The 21,714-nt window shown below is 39.6% G+C and overlaps 1 protein-coding gene across 1 annotated transcript in view; it reads right to left on the minus strand.

Moving 5' to 3' along the window:
* LOC310956123 (CUB and sushi domain-containing protein 3-like) overlaps positions 1-21,714 on the minus strand; it is a gene marked incomplete at both ends in the record, with an annotated part of 334,390 nt that overhangs the window by 103,247 nt on the left and 209,429 nt on the right. Inside the window, 3 exons of the mRNA XM_083926253.1 lie at positions 5,797-5,918; positions 17,879-18,003; positions 18,179-18,266. Of these exons, the coding sequence (XP_083782379.1) occupies positions 5,797-5,918; positions 17,879-18,003; positions 18,179-18,266 (335 nt within the window). The remainder of the gene's footprint in view (positions 1-5,796; positions 5,919-17,878; positions 18,004-18,178; positions 18,267-21,714) is intronic.

Here is a 21,714-nt window from a genome sequence, read left to right on the forward strand (position 1 = left end):
TACATTTGAACATAATGGTCATATTTTCTCAACACTGCTTTTTGGCCAGAAACAAAAAAAGTAAAAGGATTTAAAAAAAAAAAAAAAGACCCTTGAAAATCACAGGATGAGGGCAATGAAGGCATCAACAAATCCAAACACATCTCCTGAATCAATAAAATGAAAGGGGAACAGTTACTGAGAAGCATACGATGGAAACTGATAGAAACAATGTCAGTTAGTGGCTTAGTTAGTTGGATATGTGATGGAGACCATCCATCCTCCTTTGTTTCTATGGCAGGTAACAGATCAGAACCTTTTTTCCATGCAGAGAAGGACTTGTGTGTTCCGACGATCGAAACTGGTCTGTCTATCTCCTTGTATATGCCCTTTCCAGAACACCCTAATGCCACATCAGCACTGTTCACACAGCATTAAACACAGCAGGGATATAACTACATTACACTGTGTCCGTGTGTGTGTGTGTGTGTGTGTGTGTGTGTGTGTGTGTGTCTGGTGTGTGTGTGTGTGTGTCTGGTGTGTGTGTGTGTGTGTGTGTGTAAGAATCTGAACACTGTACTGAAGTCAACTTAGATTGGAACATCATTACTGATAATGTGGGTTATTATTTATGTGTGCGTTCTGCATCTCTTTCAGTGTAGTGTGTGTGTGTTTGTGTGTGTGTGAGAGAGAGAGTGTGTGTGTGTGTGAGTGTGTGTGTGTGTGTGTGATAGATGAAACTCAACACTCTACATATAACCGCTCCCCTCTCATAGGTTGGTGTTCATAGAAACATCCATCTTTCTCTCTCTCACCCTCCACCTCCTTCTCTCTTTACCTCTATCTTGCTGTCACCCGCTCTGTCTCTCTCTTTCTAATTGGCTGCTACATTCCTTCTTTCCATCCATCTATGGCTTCTAGCCAATGAGGCGACAGAATTGAATTTCTGCTTGATAAAGTACTTCCTTTGGTTGTCGTGGAGACAATGAGGTGGGGGAGGCTCCTCCCTAACCATTCCATAATAAGATCTAGTGATACTTTGAAGATACAGTAACTGTAGGAATATCTGGCACCTGGCAAAGAGGTAAGTGATGCAAAGAGGGCACAGACGAGGCCGAGAAATAATAGATTGTCTGTGACAGTATTACAGTAAATGCTCTTCCACCTGCTCCCCTTTAATATGCTTCTGCAGAGACAGTATAAATTACACCATTGTGAGAAGACCCAGGCTTTCACTGATGAAGACTGATGGCCAGAGCCTGTTGCAACTTAGTGTTTCCCCACTTACTTCTGTTTCATTGAGCTGAAACCACTGGGTACTTCCTTTTTAGATAACAGCTCTGAACAGGAATCTGCAGGAAATTCTATTCATTTTGAATCACAGTTCTCTTTTTCTAAATGTGAAACATCTATTTGTCTTGTGATTTCTGTCTCATAGCCTCAGTGTGTATGTCTGATTTTTGGTAGGCCTAGGGCATGATTGATTTCAATGCCTGTAAATTAGTACAAATAAAGCCTATCCCCAAAGTGTCCCTTCTTATAGAATCTCCTTGCATTACTGCCTTTGGTCATAGTGGACTTAGCTAAATATGCAGTATGGCAGCACTGCAGTAGTCCTCTTATATCCATGGGTTATGAATTACACTGTGCATGCAAATGCATATGCTGTGACGCAAACAAAAGCAACAAATGTCATCTTATTTTATGCATCATAAACAGATGATTTGAAGAAAGTGCTTTTACTCGTTGATATCATAAAAGATGGGGACATGGGAAGAGCAAAAGAAGAAACTAAATGATGGAGAACATAAGGAAAAGACAAAAGTACAATAAGAAATGCTTTTTTGGAGATGATAGGAGAAGAGAAGAGAAAAGAGAAGAAGTATAGTAATGCCTATCCCGTTATGCCATCCCCAAGGTTAAATGAGAATGGGAGAGAATGAATTGGCTCTAAAGGCTCATTCTGCCAAAACTAAATGAAGCAATAACATCAGGGAGCTATAGAACCCCATTAACACTTAACCTGAGAGAGAGGGAGCAAATGGGTGGGCAGACAGAGAGGGATAGAAGGAATGGGGCTGAGATAGACAGAAAGAAACGACGAGAAAAAGACGGTGTGCAATATAAACCGTATGTCTCTTTACCTCTAGAGTACAAGGAGACAATGAGAAATGTAGAATATGTGTGGGAATGGGTGCAATAGCGACAGCAATATGAGTGCCCTCCCCCTCTTATTTTCCCTCTCTATACTCTTTCTTTCTACATAGTAATTTGATGGTTTCAGGCTGGACTCTTTAATGAAGAATCTGGGTAATTCTGAAGACAGTGCCTTGGGAGTGAGGAAGGAAGAAGGCTGGGCAGTGTAAAAAAAGTGAAAAAAAGAGCAATGAGAGAGATGGAATGAGAGAAAGGGAGTAAAGTATGAAATAGGGAGAGTCGCGTACAAGCAATAAGAAAAGCGATGTTCTGGTAGTGGGAGAGGCAGGCTCAATTGGCACTATTCCTCTACTCTGAATGTATTGCGGTGCTTGCGCCATGACCTCCTTCCCCCTCATCAGCCTTAGACTCTCTCCAGTGTGTGTGTGTGTGTGTGTGGGTGTGTGTTTGTGTGTGTGTTCCTGTCTTGCAGCCTCTCTCCTCAGGGGATCAACTTACCTCTCACCTGCCCCTCATTCCCTCATCAACTTCCTAATTGAGGACAGCATTTTACTGCCCATATGCCGGATCAGCAATGTACCCACTCTTTACTCTATTCTTGCCTGTTACCTGCAATTGTTTGTTTGCCTCTGCCACCTGCCCAACATAAGCTTGCTTTTGTAAATTACCTTTGACTCCACTAGATGTGTCTCTGAACCTGCAATGTCCTGTTACAACTACTCACTTGACACATGATATATTGTGAATTCTAATATATCTAAAACAACATGAACCTGTGAACATTGAAATGTCCTCAACCCACACTGTGAGCAAAGACTGAACTAGAAGGTGGCCGATGTCTGACGACCAAACCAACTTATTTTGCAACCATGAAATTAATCATCAATCATTGTGATATATGGTTCAGCCATTTATGTGATTTAACAATATATTAAAAGCTTTTATAATGTTTGATCCCCCCTTTTCATTAAATAAATGTGCACTGAAATGTACCATATTGGTTTTGTTAAAGTACAGCTCTTCTCAGATTAAAACTTGGCTTCTTCCTATAAAGCATAATGCAAGCCATTGGAGCATTTCCAAAACTTTAAAAACATATAATTTTTTGAAAAAGCATATCTTCAAATTGATTAATGTTATCGGCTTCACCAACTTTAAAGCATCTTTCTTTAAACCCTGCCAAAAACCAGTGGAAAGAAATGACACTTATCTGACAGCAGTAAGACAAGTCTGACAGCACCAAAGATGTGAATCCACGAGCAAGATCTACATTTGCATATTGAGGTTTGAGTTTCTCTATGATATCATTAATATGAATGCTCTTACATGTGCCTCTTCACAGGTGCCCCGCATGAATAAAACAACTTGCCAAGACAGAAGATGGGAAATTATTGTTTTACTAAATGAGTTGACACACTATGACATGCTCAGCTCATCCCTTACTTTAGCTTTGTGACTTCATCAAGCTCTTTAAATGGGCTTCATATATTAATAAGTAGGGCTCAGTGGTATGTGCTGAAATTTTTATAATTATCTTTAATAATACATTATTATTTATCATGTATAATTTGAAGCACAGACAGTAATGGTATATATCACAATGTATTTGTTTGTTAAAATGTCAATATAAATACTTCTGAAGGGGTAAAACAATGGTATTGGACTACATGGTACTAATCACCTTATTTAACACTTGTCTACTTCTCATTCAGAAAAATGTCTGATTTGGTCATAATCCACCAGTCTGATGTGTGCAGAGGTCTTGGCTGAGTCCTTCCCAACCGTTCCAGTCTCATGAGGGCTCTACCGGTCAGCCTAATATAGTCGAAAATCATACCATAGGGCAAATTTATAAGCATCATTATGTGACAGGACAGCTGAAGGCTGATAGGAAATGGAGGAGAGAGAGAAGGGGCGACATGCAGCCAAGGGCTGCAGATCAGAGTCGAACCTGGGTCACTGCAGCAAGGCTTTAGCCTCTGTATATGGGGCACCTGCTCTACCAGGTGAGCTAAAACAATATCTTAAAGAGTCTAACTGATGAATGTTACCATCATTTCCATTTGCTTTTGAGGTGAGCTGAAGTTTATTTTGTGCCTTTTATTGCTAGTAGTCAAGAGGTAGAGAGGAAATGTTGGAAGGGATGACAAGCCTGACTTGAACCGGGGTGATCTGGTATATGTGATATGTGTCTTAGCCCCTGGGGCACTGTATCTGTTTGTCCTGAATGAATGTCCATCCTGCTCAGGTCAGGTTCTGTACAAATTTACAGACCTGTTGTGAACACCTCAGGTTTGATGTATTGTCGAACATGGTGCATGACATGTTGTATATATGATGTAGTGTGATAAAAGGCATACATATGATTCAGTATGTTGCATGACATATATGGTGCAGCATGGTGCATGGCATGTACATGATATAAAGTGGAACATTATAGTATACGACAGGGTACTTTCTGTAAATCCTTTAAAGATAAGGGGCTATAAAAACTGCTCATAGCTCCAGTTGATCAGGTCCTCATTCAGGTCAACCTATTTGGCAATATCCATAATCCTACATAATACATAAACATTAATTTTCAACACAGACACACACACACACACGCACACACACACACACACACACACACACACACGCACACGCACTTTACATGCTACAGAAGGGGCATCAGCCTTCAGAAGTCAGATGCACAGTGTAGCCTTCTACAGAGAATGTATTGCTCTAGGCCATAAACCAGAGGCCTTGGGCTGTGACAGGGCGAGTTGTGTTAGAGTAGGGGGGATAGACAGAGACAAAGGTTTTTTCCGAAAGAGCAAAGCACCAGAGGATATGTGTGTGTTTGTGTGTGTGTGTGTGGTGTGAGGTGTGGGTGTGTGTGTGTGTGTGTGTGGGGGGGGGGGGGGGTGGGGGGGTGGGGGGGGGGGGGGTCAAGCTACTGTGTCTGTCTTGAGCACACATGTAAGTTGAAGGGCTTCTGTGTGTGCGCAAATATGTATGTGCATCCCTATGGTGCTGACGCAGGTGTTGCCATTGACGACAGAGTGGTCACCAGTGTCCTGTGTCTCCTGAATACCAATCAGGTTCCTCCTGGGACATAAAGCGACCTATCGCAGCTACCCATCTAACCTTCAGCCTATCGTCTGCCCCTTCACAGGATTAACCAATCACACAGAATTAGATACTGATATGTTCTGACTAGCATATAATTTACTGAGCCTCCTACATCAATCATTATCAACGCATTTCAATTATGTAGAAATGCCGCTAAACTAACTTTGTAAATGCCTGTAAGGACTGCTGTGGTATATATATATATACTGTATATTCACTAAGTAAGATAAAGCAGAGTTTAACATAGTAAGCCCTTCCAACTCTTGCTCTGCCAATCCTGATTTTTTTAAAGTCATACATTTTTTTTTTTTTTTTTTTACATATAATGTGGTGAATTACATCTACGTGTATATCTGTTTCTATGGGTATGACACACGTGTATAAGTCAAACATGACCTGTGATGCAAAAAAAACAGAACAAATGGTCGTATTCCATTTACTTCCAAAATTATTAATAGCCATTTGTGTGAATTATTAAAAACAATTTGAACTTGAGTTTTTGTTCCACAGAAAGAGAGATAAAAAGGGAGAGAGAAGAAGATTTACCTTATTGGGATTTGAAGCGGTAATTATCCACACACACTGTGCATTGCTCTCGTACTGAATTGGGAAGTTAGGAGATGTGAAGGTTCCTGACGGCCCTTGAAGATTACTGCCACATGTCTTCACTGTGCACAGAAAAACAAAACGTGATTGTTATTATTAGCAACTGTAACATTTGTAGTGGTATTAGCGACAACAATTGTGTACTATCGAGACACTACAACAAAGAGACAATTACCTTGTAATTAAGCCATTAGGTTTATGCTTAGCCACAGTCTCTCGGAACAAATCCAACAACAAAATATAGCACATGTGGATAAAAGCAGCAGAATAGTCAAAGCAATTACGAGTGACACTAATACAATGCTAAGAGTGCGTTGACAGAAAGAGAAGAGTCTCAAATGGAGACAGAAACAGAAAGAGGAAAAGAAGGTCAGAAAGATGTTATTGATACTGTCAGCGACAACTCCCTGGATAGAAGTACTTAATTGGAAGCTATTGGCTGTGAAATACCATGGGATTAGCCAATATTGATAGAGAGTAGACACTCACCAGCAATTTACTCTCAAAATCTATTGAAAGTCAACAACTTCTAACTACTAGCCGGGTAAGAATTATATTCCATGGGGCAATGCACATCTTATATTAGATATCCCAGGATGATTTAACAGATACAATGGCTTCTGTCTACCTGAGTAATGATGCCTTATTTGGTTGACCAGTGGTGTAAAAATGTTAGGCTTGTTCCGACTGCCGACCAGATCCTATATCGTCGATTTAAGGGATGAACGATACAATTTTTTCCCCCGCTTATATTAAGGCGATTTTAACTAACTTACTATAAGTACTAAGATGCTATTAAAATAATCTCCATAATGTGTGCAGTAGTGTGCATTTCGAGATGATTCTGTTGGAGCGGCATGTCCAGCCGCTGAGCCCCATTTATCAGCACAAGGGAATTTTAAATCCTTAAATACAAATCATGCCATAAATGCCATCTCTTTTCCACAGATCTGACACCCCGCATCTCCATTCTCCATATGCCTGCTCATCCATAAGCACTCCATAAGAGTAGTTAACGTTATGGATATGATTTGGATTGTGATACTAATAATAATAATAGAATAAAGTTAAGCATGACATGTAAAATTGTCACACCAAGCACAGCTACAAATGTTTAAGAGAGCTGCTGTTTGACTAGACAAGACATTGCTATTAAATAGATTTAAAAAATTTTTTTGAATAAAAAACATTCACATCTCACCTCACCTCATAACCACCATCTGCAATCTCAAGTAACAATTTGACATTATAAAAATTTAAATGATTGCCTGACCCTAAAATGTGTACAATAACAGTATGTGATTTGAGTTAAGTCTGTACTGTATGTCAACACAAAGTCATAGAGATTCACAAATACTAACTCTGAAGCTCCACTCAGTGGGCTGTTAAAAATGACATATGCTAGTTGTTTGAGAAACCAACCAAGCCTTTATAAGGCTGTTTGTTCTGACTGGATGCGATAGAAAACCTGCTTGTCTGTCCTTGGGTCGTCCTGTTAGAGTTGGAAGGTAATTTTCTGGTTGGTTTGAAGTAGTGTTTGTTCCTTAATTAGTTTGTTCAGCGGTAGGCCGTGGGAACACATACAGTTAACAGCCGCGCACACAAACAAAAAACAAAAGCACATAAGCATGAACGCTTGTGTGGTCACATTTCACAAACAGGTGCATGTGTGCATGCAAAGACATATAGTATATGATATAAACTGCGGCCAAGAAACACTTAGCACTGCAAAATAATAGGCTTGCATGCACACACATTTAGCAGCGTCACATTAGAGTTTGGTGTGAAAGAACACTTACAAGGACATGCAGGCAAACATAATTCCCACATACTCCCCATGTATACAATTCACAATAATGCTTTACTTTCAAACACCCACACAAGAACAGTACTGTGACTTAGAAGTTAGAAAGAAGTCAAGGGACAAGAAAAAGAATCATACAACAGTGTGTTTATGATTCTTTGTGTGTGTAATGGGGTGTGTCCTTTAGATCCTGCAAGAGAGTGCCAGTACAAGTGCAAGACCCCTTAGAGACAACCTTATAACTCTTTCATCCGTCTCTTTGTCTGTGTCTCTGTGTTTCCCTGTCTTTCTGTCTTCTGGATCACTGCCTGGGTTCCCCCTTGACTGAATCCAGCTGAAGCTTGTTTCTCTAATTCTCAATGCATCTTCAACTGACCTTCTCTTGTGTTCAGCTCACTGCAATTTATAAACTGATAGATACACAAAGATGAAGTGTGTGTGTGTGTGTGTGTGTGTGTGTGTGTGTGTGTGTGTGTGTGTGTGTGTGTGTGTGTGTGTGTGTGTGTTTGTGTGTGTGTGTGTGTATGTGTGTTTCAGTTGCACATGAGAAATGACTTATCTACATGTCTCAAAGAGTGTGTATGTGTGTCTTTGTAACAGGGTGTGTATGTGCGTGCGTTGACAGCTCAATCAGCGTGGCCTGAACGAATGGCCATCCGATCAGCGTGCCAACAGCAGAATGAGCAGGGTGTTGCTATGGCGATAGCGCGAGAGTTATCACCAGAATTACCAGAGGAGCTAACATCCCGTAATTTATATTGAACTTCACCCGTTTCTCTGCGCCTCCCCGCATCTGTCTGTATGTCTCTCTGTCTTTCCCTCTGCAGCTTTTATTCACGCTGTCATGGTCCCTGTATAAGCCATCATATACTTCATGATCTACAGTACACTCTATCATTTGCTCTACCTGTCTCTCTTTCTCTCTAGATTTCTTCCTGTCTCCTTCTACTTGTCTCTTCTAGTATGCTTCACTCATCAGCAACTGAAATATATTTACTCAAGTTATTTTATTAAGAACAATTTTGCACTACTTTACTTTGTATTTCTATTAAATAATTCTTCCCCAACTACTTAACATGTTATCTTTTACGGCAATATATTTAGCTGACCACTATAGTTACTAGTTAACTTGCTGGTGAAGTTTTTTAAGCAAATATCAGCTTATACAATATTATGTATATGTATATACAGTACATTGAGTGTAACCATACTCTAATCATAATAGGATAACACTGTATAACACTCATAGGTATGATGATTTTACAGTGGTACTGTTTATGTTGTTGCTTTAATCACATTTGAATATACTTCTGTAAAGCTGCCTTTTGTTTATCCTCTGTTTGGTGTCAACCATTCACTACCTCTTTAACTACCTCATCATCATCCGCAGAACTAAACTAGGATTTGAAGACGAACCCCACCTACTGCACCTTCTGTATTGTACCATTATTGAACTCATCCTCCTGTACTGCACCAGCTGGGATTTCACCAAGCTCACCCTTACCAATAGAAACAAGCTCATGAAAGTCACCAACGTATCTTCTAAAATAGTTGTCATTGACACTACTAGCACTTGCAGAACACTGACCAGCACACAATCCAGCCACCCCCTCAACAGGTTTCACCCTCCTCCCTTCTGGCTGTGAAAACAGACAGCTGACAGAGGATGTTTGTGTCCTAAGCAATCCCCACATTGAATAGCCTGGGTACACTGTAACAGAGACTTGTGTTGTGTTGTTGACATTTCTTTATATCCTATTTCTGAGTGTTAGTTGTTTTGTATATTTGATGTACAGGCTGTGAAATGTAATTTCCTTTAGTATAGCATAGACTAATACCCATTTGCGATTACTATGGGCTCTCTGAGTTAAATTTTGATTTTCAATCGGGCGTCAACGGTGCAGAGCGAAATGCTTTTGGTCGCAAACGTATGGACCTACCACTAATCAGACCCATGAAACAGCGGGTCAATGTAAAATAATGGCAGTGGTGTCACAATATTTCTCAAATGGTACACCAAAATGCGTCTTTGAAAGCATTTTATGCGATAAATAGCCAACACAGTAACATAATATTGAGTGATATTTGATGACTCGATAAAGTTTGACGGTTTGATCTGAGATAATCGGTTGTGATTGGCCTGTACAATGTCAAGCCGCTGGAAATCTGTCTGTATGGGAGAGGGGCCAGAACAATGATATTGAGTTTGGTTTCCAGGCTAAAGATCCTCTTTAGAGGACAATAAATAATTTGAATTTATGTTTACTGGGACATTGATAAAATAGTCTGTCTGCAGTTTGGTGCTGGGCAGATCGTGAACAGTGGGTTTATCAGAGCTTTTTCACTGAAAAAAATGATGGCTACTGGGGCTAGAAATTACGTTGACGAGGCCAGAAAAAAACAAAACAATGAGCTAAAAGACACTAAAAGCTCCATAGAGGTGCTCAGTTGGTTGCTAATTCTCTTTGTATAACATAATGCCATCTGATCCACTGTTAGTAATAAAACAGTGTGTGGCTTTAAGTTAGATTTTGAATGTAGGACTTTTACTTGTAATGTAGTCTCTTTGTCTTTCAGTCAGTCTGCGTAACTTTGGGTCTGTCTGTATCTCTTTCTCTCTCATCATTACTTATACTGGCACACAGCACAGTATAGAGGGCTTGAAGCCAAAAGGGCCCCACTGTCATTGAAGTGATAATGAATTCTAGATCAAATTAAAAAATTTGATGAGGTCTATCTGGTACTAAAAGCATATTGTTGGAATTATGAGCGAGATTAACTGAATGCTTTAGGCAGGAACCACAGTGATTGTGTGTGTGTGTGTGTGTGTGTGTGTGTCTAACAACATATCCTTGTTTGAGTTTATGTATTCAGATCAACTGAAATCCCCCAGGATTTTCCCTTTCTCGCTTTCACTCCAACACACACAATCATGCACACTCATAAACCAATGGGATGTGAACCAATATTAAATGATGTTTCAGGCAAGGATCAAATTGCCAAAGCCTATAGTGTAGCTCAAATGCCCTTGCTCACAGTTTTCTAAAGTTTTGTTCATTGTTCAGCTTCACAATGTTTTACTTGGTTCAGCATTCGAGCAAAGCAGAAATTCACAAGTGTTTTTCTTTCTGTATGATCTCTGTCTTTCACTAAAAGTCCAATGCTGCCGCTTTCTCAGCCTTGGCCTTTGTGGTTAGTGAATCGTCCCCACAGTAGAAGGCTTGGGTTCAATCATCCATACAGCAAAACCTGCTTAAGCACACCAAGGACACTTAACCTCTACCTGTTCCAGATTATCTGCCTGACCTTGCACCCCAACTGGAGAGCATAAGCAGATTTGGGGTTGAGATAAATAAAATAGAGAAAAAATCGGATCATATGGGTGAGTTTTCTGGGTGAGTTTTCAAAAGCACACACTTCATGAAATTATGTGGAAATGGCATGCTACTCGAACGGCAACGTCCTCTTGGTACAAATACATCTTGGGTCGCAGTGCTCATTTGTAACTATAATAACTGCAGAATGTTTTAATCAAAACTTTGTTATTGCTCACTTTTTCCAAGAAATTGCTATTGATTTGTCATTCGCCCTGTATTAAGTAAACTTTATAAAGTAGAAATACATTCTACTTATCAATGATTAGACTGTGTATTGTTTTCTATAGATTATTTTTTGGGCAATTTTCCCATCTTTTATTATATAGGACAAGGGGTGAGAGAGAGAGGGCGAGACATGCAGCAAAGGGCCGCAGGTCTGAGTCGAACTCACGGCCGCTGCCTCGAGCACCATCAGGCAAAATGGGAACCACCTTCGGTGACGGTTTGGTGAAAACTTTTTTCTGAAGTTCATGTGCTAACACTGAGACTTAGATCACCGCAGGAAGGCCAAATGGGCCTGTTTTAACAGGCTGCTGATGCAGGAGCAGATAGACTGACCGATGGACACTGAGAATGATTGATGACATCATTAAGCTGGCACACTGTGTTCCAATGGCCCTCGCTCTGGTCAAAGCTTTAATGGGTACACACACAGAGACAACCTCACACACGTGCAGAGAGGCAGGCACTCATTGAGTGTGGTATTTGTGCAGTGAAGTTTCTTTTTTTCCCTGGTTCAAGTCTACATATGTGCATGTGTGTATCAGTTGACATATAGGACCCTTTGTTGAGTCAGTATTTTCAGGCAGATCAACTGAACCCCCATGGAGTTCACAAACACACACACATGCACACACAAACAAACCAGAGAGAGAGAGTTGGCTTAGTGGCCTTGCCATCTGTCCATTAATCAAGGTGCCACATGGGCTCTGACACTCTGTCTCTCTGTCTCTCTGTCTTTGTCTCTTTTTCTCTCTCTGTGTTGTAGGATTGAGCAGAAGGATATTGCAATGTGATAGTTGTTTTTGTAGTTTAATTGTATTTAGTTATGTATTTAGCTGTAATTGTTTTAATGTACTAAACAAGGTGATTACCACTCCGTCTCTCTCTCTCTTAATCTGTATCCGTCGCTTTCTATTGGCTCACTGCTGTGACGTAAAGGGCACATTTCTGAGATGCATTCACTTTTTTTTCTCACTAATGTTCCAAATGACAAATTTAGCTATATTTAAGTGTTTTGACAGAGGTGACCCTTTAATAAATCTGCTGGCTTGATGCTTCCTGACAGATTGCCTCTCTCTCAATGTTATTAATAAGTTCCACTTTAGCTATTGGTTGGTCTAGATGTAAAGGTCAGCTATGAGCTGTGTTCAGCTCGACACAGCTTTCTCTCGTTCCATTTTTGCTCAACAGCACTAAACAACTTAGACTAAATAAGGACACTGCATTAGAGAACACAATGTTTTCCGTTGCTATGTTAACATGTAAACATAATTATGGCTGCTCTGCACTCCTACACTACTTCACCTGTGGAATTCATTCCAAAAATGTTGTTTAGTTTCATGCACACACAAAGCTAATAGAGGTGCAAACCGAGGCATGCAGTCATTTTTATTGGAATTAAGTATTTCTGCTCCTGCGTTTGTTTGGTAATTTTGTGGCTTAAAATTAACACATGGATGCCAAGGTGGTGCTCTGGTCATTCATTTGTTGGATAACACATTTTGGAATGAAACTGCACTGGCATTTCCATCAGCTCAGACCACCTCTTCAAATAAAGCAGGTACCTTAAATTAATGTTCCTTCAAAATAGGTACTTAACCTTTGGAATTTTCCATACTTGAGTGGTAAGCAACACAAGTTCCATGTTTATACAATGGAAATAATTTCCTATATAGTATACCCTTTAGTAAAAAGAAATATATTCAATTGCTAGAAACATTTTATAGTACTAAATCTTGCTGTTGTAGCCTAACTGGACAGATATCTCTGTCTTCAAAAAGAAGAAACTGTGTTTGCATCATTATGTATTACCAGGAAGTGCAATGTCTCTGTAAAACTCACTTCAGAAGATTAAAATAGGTTTTGTAGGCATTTTTGGGTGCCGTATAATCATTGGCAGGTTATCTCCTAGAGCCAGGAAACTGCTGTCTAAACAGAAGATGAGATGAGCTGATGTCTGGCCATTACTGATGCCCACCACCCCCCCACCCACTGATTCTGTAGTATCCTACTAACAATGTAGCCCTGCACTAGCTCCACTTCCAGATTGTGCTGTGTTTCACAAAATTGCAAAAAGTAAAATAGTAAAATAGAGCCTGCTGTGTCCGATTCCTAGACATATCTAACTTTTTGATTAGATATGTCTGCATGATGTTACATTGATTTAAGATTATTTTATTGTCTCCCATGGGAGTCTTGGATAAAGGGAAATCACTGCGTTAAGACCAAACATCACAATCAGCAATATTGTATTTTGTTTGTAGACTGGTAAAAGATGGTGTCCGGCAAGTAAGGTAGAAGATAAAACTTATGGAACTAATGATAAGAGTCAGAGACCACCTCAGACACTGCAGCAACATTTATTCAACTCACGGTCTACTAGACTTTAGACTAGCCACTCGCCTCCGAGGCATTGCTATATTCAGAATTTCAATATTGGATTTTTGTCCCTAAGGGCAAACAGGTTCAAAAATGGTGCATCTTTATATTCTTTTCTATGCTTTTCAGATAAGCCTCCGCCACAAACATCTTATTTCCAGCCTTAAATGTATACCATTTCCATGTTTACAATTGAAAAATGTTGTGTTTTTGCTTATTTTGTTTTTTCCTTTGAGTAATCTTGGCATATAGCTCAAAAAAGCCTCAGCATTGTTGTAAAAAAATATGACTCCAGTGTTATGTGTATCTTGTCCTTCAAGCTACCTCAATGGTTATCCTCAGATTTATGAGATTTTTTGAAGATGGATGTCTTTCTGTTTCAGCAAAGTAGGACAGATATATACTGCATAACAATGGCACTCAGGAGTACTTGCACAAGTGGTAAACAAAAGTGTATTCCAACAATATTGTCTAAACAAACATACATTTTGCATAATTTCATAGCATTCATTTTTCTGTCAAAAATCATGTCAACTGTGAGCACTGCATGCCATGAATAGTCTTCCCTACTGTTTGACTTTTAGCACAGGGGAGCATAAATTGAGTTATGCAGCTTGTGTTAGGGTCCATGCTGAGTAACAGTGCTCTCCATTGTGAGATGCTTAAAATAACAAAGATCAACTAGCCCCGTCCCTTGTTACTTAGCAACAACCATGAATCAGAATGGTGCACTTTGTCATGGCTTTGTCAAAAAGTTGCTCACTTAACAGTAGCCCATATGGGAATACCAGCGAGTGTGTTTAAGATTCAACAGCACTTTAAAAATGCACACCTGCTACTCAGAAGCCACAGTAACCCTGAAAAGTGTCACACACACCTTTCCTTCAAAGATCTCTGCTGACTGAGGACCAACGTTTTCCAGTGAGAGAGGCCATTCTTTTTAACCAGTCACTGCTTCGGGGGACAACATCAGTGACTTTTAATGTCATTGGCAGTCTCCCTTTAGGGAGGCTTAGCCCATCATCGCATGCAGGTAAATGTGAGACGTGACTGGCTTAATATCAGTAGCTATATTTAAGTGCTCATTATAAAGTATTTAGTGATGATGAATCCCTAACAGCCATTAACTATCTTAAAGAGCCAATCAAAGAATATCAGCACTTTAATATCTGTGATAATGAGTCAGGTAATAAGGTTGATTGGCAGGGACCAATCAGAGCCCAAATGAGAAAGTCATATCCTAAGTACATTGGCCAGGTTAGATCCTGCCAGCTTACAAGGATCTGTGCTGTTTAACTAACAAAAAGGGTAATGAAGGTTAATCCCCTGTGTGTCTAGTTCACAAGAGAAACCCAGGGCAGCAGTCAAGGCTTGTGGTTTGACTGGGCCCTTTAATCAGAGGTCAAGAGTGCAGGACCAAGGGCTAGCTGTTATCTGCCCTACTCAGGTGTTCCTAAGCAAGATGTTGTTTCCCTGCAGGCTCCCAGGGCGCTACTCTGACCCTTTGACCTCGCAGTGCAGGGCCAATAGAAAGAAAGTTTTGCTAATAAGCTATAACATATCACATCACAAAACCATCATCCTGGGGCCACATGCATATAACTCTGTGCACATTCACCACTAAGACTGTGTACGCACAAAGTCAGAACTTTGCATTCTCATTATATTTGTAAATGTATAAAGCTGTGAGTGCGTCTTATTCTGTTTTATAAATCTCAATTACTGTTGAGCTGTGCTCATGTGAACAATCCTCATACACACCCACAGTTTGCCACGAATGGATGTTGAAATATTAGTTCAACTCTTTTCCCATATCGAAATTTGTGTGTCATTCCACCACTCATTAGACCTATCGTTGAGAAATACGGTAAAAGAAAGTGCAAATTCACCTACTGAGACACAGAGGCTAGGCTCTCCAATGGTGCCGCTGTCATCACGCATGGCTGTGGCTATTTATAGTCATTCAACACATTTCTGTAAACTCTCATCATGGTAAAATCTCAATCATCACTATCATTAAATGTCAAAAGGATGGTCAATGATACAGTCATAGCAATCGTGTTGAAACAGACTTAAACTGTTTTACAATTCAGGATAAAATTAAATTAAGTTGTTAACAGGGAGAGGCCTCAAATATGAATGTAATGAAGGATGAAATTCATAAATAATCTAAATCCAATTTATAAATGCACCTTTGATTGACACCTTACAGAACACCGTGTAGCTTGTAAAAATAATTACATGATGAGTGAAATTGCCAAACAACCTAAAAACCATGTTTCCCATCTCTCAACTTATATTTAGTCTCTTATTTATCATTTCACCCGCAGCTATATCAGCTACACTGTGTGTACGCCTGGTCTGAAATATGTGTGACATGTGAAATTATCGCCACACATTGTTCCTTTATAAATACACATCGTTTATGTTTCTAGCCCCAGGTCTGGCTGGATTCAATAGTTTGTCAAGTTTCCTCCAACAGTAAAATTACAATGGGTTAAAGTTGCAAATGTTCATATTAACACATCTTAAATCTGTTTTTCCAAAATGTTTAGTCACTCGGCTGCACAAAAGTTTAGCTGGTTTTCATATGCTAATGCCTTGTGATGGATATGGCAAGTACTTTCACAGAGGCCATCATTTAAGTAGAAAGAGTAGGTATGACATTTTTCTGCTTTTCCCGTTGTCTTCTGCTCTCCTTCTACGGTTTTCCTGCCCTCACTTTCTCTGTCCCTACTTTTCGCTCCCTTGCGGTTCTGTACCTCAGTGATTATTAGTTAGGTGTTGAAGCTCTCTCTCTCTCTCTCACACCCACCCCCACTATATATTGGTTTTTATGTTAAAGTATGTGTCTCCAGCCACAGTCTGAAGCCTAGTGAAGGGAGACATGACAAACGACTTTGGCATTTAACATGACAGTCTCTCTCTCTCTCTCTCTCTCTCTCTCTCTCTCTCTCTCTCTCTCTCTCTCTCTGTCTCTCTCTCTCTCTCTCTCTATGCCTCTCTCTCTCTCTCTCTACGTCTCTCTCCCTCTCTCCCTGTGTGCACGTATGTCTGTGAGTCTGTGCTGCAAGTCTGAAACTAAAACAGTGGCAAATGATAAACTACACTCAGTCCAGGGAAGCCAAAATATGAATGTCTTAAACATATGAATGATCAGAATTCTTAAGTGAACATAATAAATGAAATAAACATCTGCCCCAATTCGGGCTGTGCAATGTTTAACGAACTGGCATATGATGATGTCCACAGTGAAGCATCATGATGGACAATGACATCATTGCTGTAGGTGGGTGGGTGGGCTGATGGTCATCCTGTGGGCAGCTTAATTTCAACTGATTGAACTGTGATGATATACTCATATTCAAATGTGATATTAATAAATATTCACATATCTTGCTCCCTGTGCACTCTTGCTGCACCTCTGTGTAGGCTGTTTCTCTTCATTGTGGACTGTACGAGTCATGCAAACTAAAATTGAAGCTCAGATCATCTGGGTATAATATCACAATGTTGGGTTCAGTGGTTGATGACTGTCAGCAGACAGCAGCGGCATCGTCCACCAGCCCAACTCTAGTCCCCATTACACATTAACATCTGTAATCACTTTTGAGTGAAACCTTTCCTTAAACAGGGAAGGCCATTGAGAACAATCTCTCTTTTGCAATAATGTCCTAATTACTGTACAGTACATATGAAATAATAAAAGCACATACAATTACATAATACTGTATATCAAGAAATTAAACAACAAACAGACCAAGGACATCAATCTGAGGGAAAAGAACAATTCAAAGAAAACATAATACACACTTGTCACTGCACTGTATGTGCATCTTTACATGTCACTTTTAAAACTGTGTTGAAAATTGCAATTTGTAAGGTATATTGAGCAATAATGACTGGTGCTTGTTTATAGTAGTGCTTATCTGTATATTGCGTTTTTACTAGGGAGCAGAATTTGGGGATTTGAACAATCACTATCATAACTCCTTTGCTGTTGGTGAGGCGCTGCACTTCAAACATGTGCATGAGTGTTTTGTTTCATAATGTTATAGCCAGAGGTTTGAAACTGAACTGGGATTTTCTTCACTATAAACTCAGCACTACAAAGTTGAGAGTTGTCTTACCTTCACGTGTTTGCTTAATGCATTTTTCTGTCTGAATCTGTGTCTGGACTGTAGTGTCAGTAATTTGTATGTTTTTGCAGAGTAGACGCTTATTGAGACCTGTCTCTTACCTTTACAGACCGGTCGGTGGTCACTCCAGGCTGCAAATACTTCAGCCACTCTCTGGCAGCTGATGGTTTTACTTCCCTGAAGAACATAGTCTTCTCCGCAACTGAATTGCACCACACCTTCGATGCTACACAAAAACACACATAATTACACAAAGAGGGACAACACAGAGTGAGGCAAACCAAAGAATAGGGACGAAAGGAGGGACATATAAACTAAACTGTACTTTGTGTGTATCTCGGTTTGAGAAGAAACATGCAATTTAAAGTCCCTGTGTGCAAGTTTGTGCATGAACATTGTACCTGAAATCATTGCCATGGCGTTTTCCATTCTCTGGCTCTCCTGGGTCAGGGCAGGAGTTAGATGCCTGTCTCACACCACCTTCATTTACTACACAGAGAGACAGACAGGTGCAGAGCCGGGGATAGACAGGTTAGAATGAGAATGAGGCACAGACAAGTCTTACAGTAAAACTACACTGGGTCAAGCAAGCAGACTCTCTCGTTAAAGATCTAAAATGTCTGTGTGTCATTCTTTGGGAAGCATTCAGCACAATACATCCACTGTAATTTTCCGCCACTCCACTCTTAGTTTCGGTTTTGGAAGCCTGCCGGCCCAGTCACTGATTCACTTTAGATGCAGCAGGAAACGGGTGGAAGGAGAAACACATCAGACAGACCAGGGGTTAGAGGGTCAGACGGGTTAGACAGTTAGGCAGGCAGACAGGGAAGAGTGCAACAGTGCTCCAGATGCAATCTTAATTCTCACAGAAATGAGCACGACACCACAAACATCCCAGAGACAGACAAAACTTTACAAATACTTTGACACAGTAACATCACAACAAACATGCATCTGACACGATAAATAATTCATGTATTTAATTAATACATTGCCGTTGACAGTGTATACATGTAGCTCTTGTTTCTTTATCTGTCTCTGTTTAACAACTTTTTCACTCTTTTTTAAATGTATTTCTTGCTTGCTTGGTTTCTTAATCCTTTACCGTCGTTCAGTCTCCCCTGCCTTGGATTCTATGTAAATAACCCTAGAGCTCTATTTAATTAGGTTACACCTCAATCATTCAGAGACTATTCTGTCTTTTGAGCATTTAAAAGTAAAACAAAAAAATCCATAGCTGGCAGGTTAACTTTGAGCAACGGACAGTAGTGTGTCTGTGTGTGTGTGCATGTATGTTTGTGTGTGTGTGTGTGTGTGTGGCTGTGTGTGTGTGTGTGTGTGTGTGTGTGTGTGTGTGTGTGTGTGTGTGTGTGTGTGTGTGTGTGTGTGACAAGCCTTTGTGTGTTCTCAGGGAAAGCCAAAGAACATGGCTGTCAGGCATGCAAAGCACAGACAACTCTATTCCAATTCAAAAGCTTTACAATTGAAAACATTTCCCGTTCAAAACACCTTATAAATTTTTTTTTCCCCGTGGTACTGTAATTTTCTAATACTGGGAGGGATCCATCCTGTGCCACAGACTTATTTTTAGTAAGTTCTACTCACAATAAAATTATAAGTAGTAATACAGCATCTTAACGAGCCAGAGTCCACTGATGACCTATTTTTACTCAATTTAAGAACCCACGTGACAAGATCTCTCATATTTTTTAAGGTGACCAAGGCAAGGCAAGGCATCTTTAATTAAACTGTATAGCACATTTCATAACAAGGCAACTCAATGTGCTTTACATAAAGACAGCATAACAGCATAAAAACAACACTGATTATGCTTTTTCAGTTATTCCTCCTTTCCTAATGCCTGGTGTCAGTAGAATATTCCTATAGGGCTGGTAAGTCCTTACTCTGTACGTATTACTCTGTAATACAGCTTCGGTTAGACCCCATGGGACTTTATGGGACCTCAGCTCCCGAAAAAATTGACATTGGTGTCTTTTGAAATGGAACAATTATTTTCTTATCCCAATCATTATCTGCCCTGGATTACATGTATGCTGTTTGCAGAATTAATAGATCAATTTTCATGTTTGACAGTTTATTGGAAGATTGTTTAGTGAAAGGCTCTGGAAAAAGTCTACTGAGAATGACTGCATTTCATGTCGCCTGTGTGACGTCACGTCATCACGCTTTCACAATCTGACGATAAAGTGTCTAACGCTTAACATGAAACATTGTCATTTAATTCCGCAAACATCATATTTGTAATCCAGGACGGATAATGATTGGGACCAGAAAATTATTGTTCCATTTCAAAAGACACCAATGTAACAGGGGTGGAACTTACCAGCCCTATAGGGAAAAATTGTCTTGCTGTGCTTATTTACTTCATCTATACAGCAAACTAAAGACCTCATGGTGTGTTTTGATATTTAAATGCATCAACTGACATTCAAATGAGATGGAAACACTACTTTTCATATACTTTGGTGTTGGATAATATTCAGTTTGGTTCTAAAGTACCAACTAGATGACTGTGGCAGTATTCTGTTGATCACTTATTTCATGAGTATGATTTAATTAGGTTTGATTGAGGAAGAACATAATTTATTTTATGCTATTTGGATGGAGATGGACAATATGATCATGTCTCATTATTGTTGGTTTCCTGCATATTTCTTCCTTACCTAGCTTTTATATCTGTAAGTTATTTTTGCTGCTGTAATGAGTCACTGTTCATCTAATTTTAAACAAGATCTGTTTTAAACAATATGCAGTTAAAAATCATTTCAATTTTACTGTAGAAAGCAAAGTGGAAAATGTGAAGAAAATGAGCTGCTGAGTTATCAAAATAAAAAGAGTTTTGAAATAAAAGCTAAAAACTATTTCATTCATATATGTTGTACTGGCACTAGTTGCAAAACAAGTATAATTTTATTTTATCTTAATATTTTCTGCTTTCAGCCCACCTGTCTGGGCTATCCGACGTGCATGTACATGTTTGTCCATATCAACAAACCCAGCAGGTGGTTAGTGTGTGTGTGTGTGTGTGTGTGTGTGTGTATGTGTTAGAGTAGAGTGGTTTGTTGCTTTGTTGGAGCGGCTAATTTGACCATCTGGACTATTAACACTATAACAGAGGGACTGGTTACAGTATTAGTACTGTGCTCACCCAAACCCTTACAAACCCCTTATCCTTACACACATATAAATACATGCACTTATACAAAAACACATGTACAGAAATATAAACGTGTACACACACACACACACACACACACACACACACACACACACACACACACACACACACACACACACACACACACAGGTTTTGTGCTTCACTGGAGAGTAAAAAAACAGTCAGAGCTGAACAAATTAACAACTGAACCAATCAGAGCCAGACTAATTAACATACAAATTCGCATCTGTAGAATCAAATCTCAACCATGACTCCCCAACCTGTCAGGAAAGCTGGTGAATCTGGGATATGCCATGTGTCTGTGCTGTGCTTAATTCAGCTCATACAGTATTCATACATGAACATAAAAACACAGTGGACAAGCAAATAAGGAAAAAGAGAATAAATCCAAACTGTTCATAAAAAACATAACTTGCACACATGCAAAGCAATTAAAGACATTGACAAGCAAGGTTTACTTTCATTTATGGTGTTTGTCCTTGCAGTAACGCATATGTGTATGTTGTTACAAGTATTAAATATGTGCATATGCAGGTTCAAAATATGTATGTGCAAATGTCTCTAATAAATGTGTGTACTGTGTGATTAGGGTGGGAAACGATGTATGTGTGTGTTTGTGTATAATATAGACAAGGAGAAAGCAGAAGGGGTATAATAAGAAGACAAATAAATGAAGAAGAAAGAAATAAAGATGAATTGGATGTAAGATAACAAATATGTGAGATTTATGTGGGCTTA

This window comes from Echiichthys vipera (assembly GCF_963691815.1).
Source record: "Echiichthys vipera genome assembly, chromosome: 13".
NCBI classification, from domain to species: Eukaryota; Metazoa; Chordata; class Actinopteri; order Perciformes; family Trachinidae; genus Echiichthys; species Echiichthys vipera.